General features: G+C 65.8%; 1 protein-coding gene across 1 annotated transcript in view; it reads right to left on the reverse strand.

The window, feature by feature from the left end:
- KBTBD13 (kelch repeat and BTB (POZ) domain containing 13) overlaps window positions 1-166 on the reverse strand; it is a 1894-nt gene extending 1728 nt beyond the window's left edge. Inside the window, 1 exon segment of the mRNA XM_009574768.1 lies at window positions 2-166. Within this exon segment, the coding sequence (XP_009573063.1) occupies window positions 2-166 (165 nt within the window).
- Between the last annotated feature and the right edge of the window lie 241 nt (window positions 167-407).

Below are 407 nucleotides of genomic sequence, written 5' to 3' on the forward strand. Positions count from 1 at the left end.
CGATCTCCTCCTGCGTGCTCTCCTTCATGCCCGAGCGGAAGAGGGCACGGAAGTACTCGCTGCTCTCCACCAGCAAGGTCTTCTCCACCCAGAACGACTGCTCCTCCACCCGGATACGCACCCGCTCCGGGGGACCTGCCCGGGAGCCTTCCTCCTCCGGCGTCATCCTCACCTGGGGGCTGAGCGGCTCTCGGTGGGGGGAGCAGCACCCAATGCTCCTCCGTGCCGTGTCCCGGCGCAGCCCCCTCCTGCCTCCAGCACCCTTTGATGCCTTTGCTGCGCTGCCCGGCGGCCGCCACGCCGCTGCCTTGTAATATAAATACCTTCGGCTAAAGATAGCCGAGCGCGGGACCGGGGCCTTTCAAAGTCATCCGCCGAGCTCAGCTGCCCACCCAAAACACAGGCAG

Source organism: Fulmarus glacialis, unplaced genomic scaffold (genome assembly GCF_000690835.1).
Source record: "Fulmarus glacialis isolate BGI_N327 unplaced genomic scaffold, ASM69083v1 scaffold19643, whole genome shotgun sequence".
In the NCBI taxonomy this organism is placed as follows: Eukaryota; Metazoa; Chordata; class Aves; order Procellariiformes; family Procellariidae; genus Fulmarus; species Fulmarus glacialis.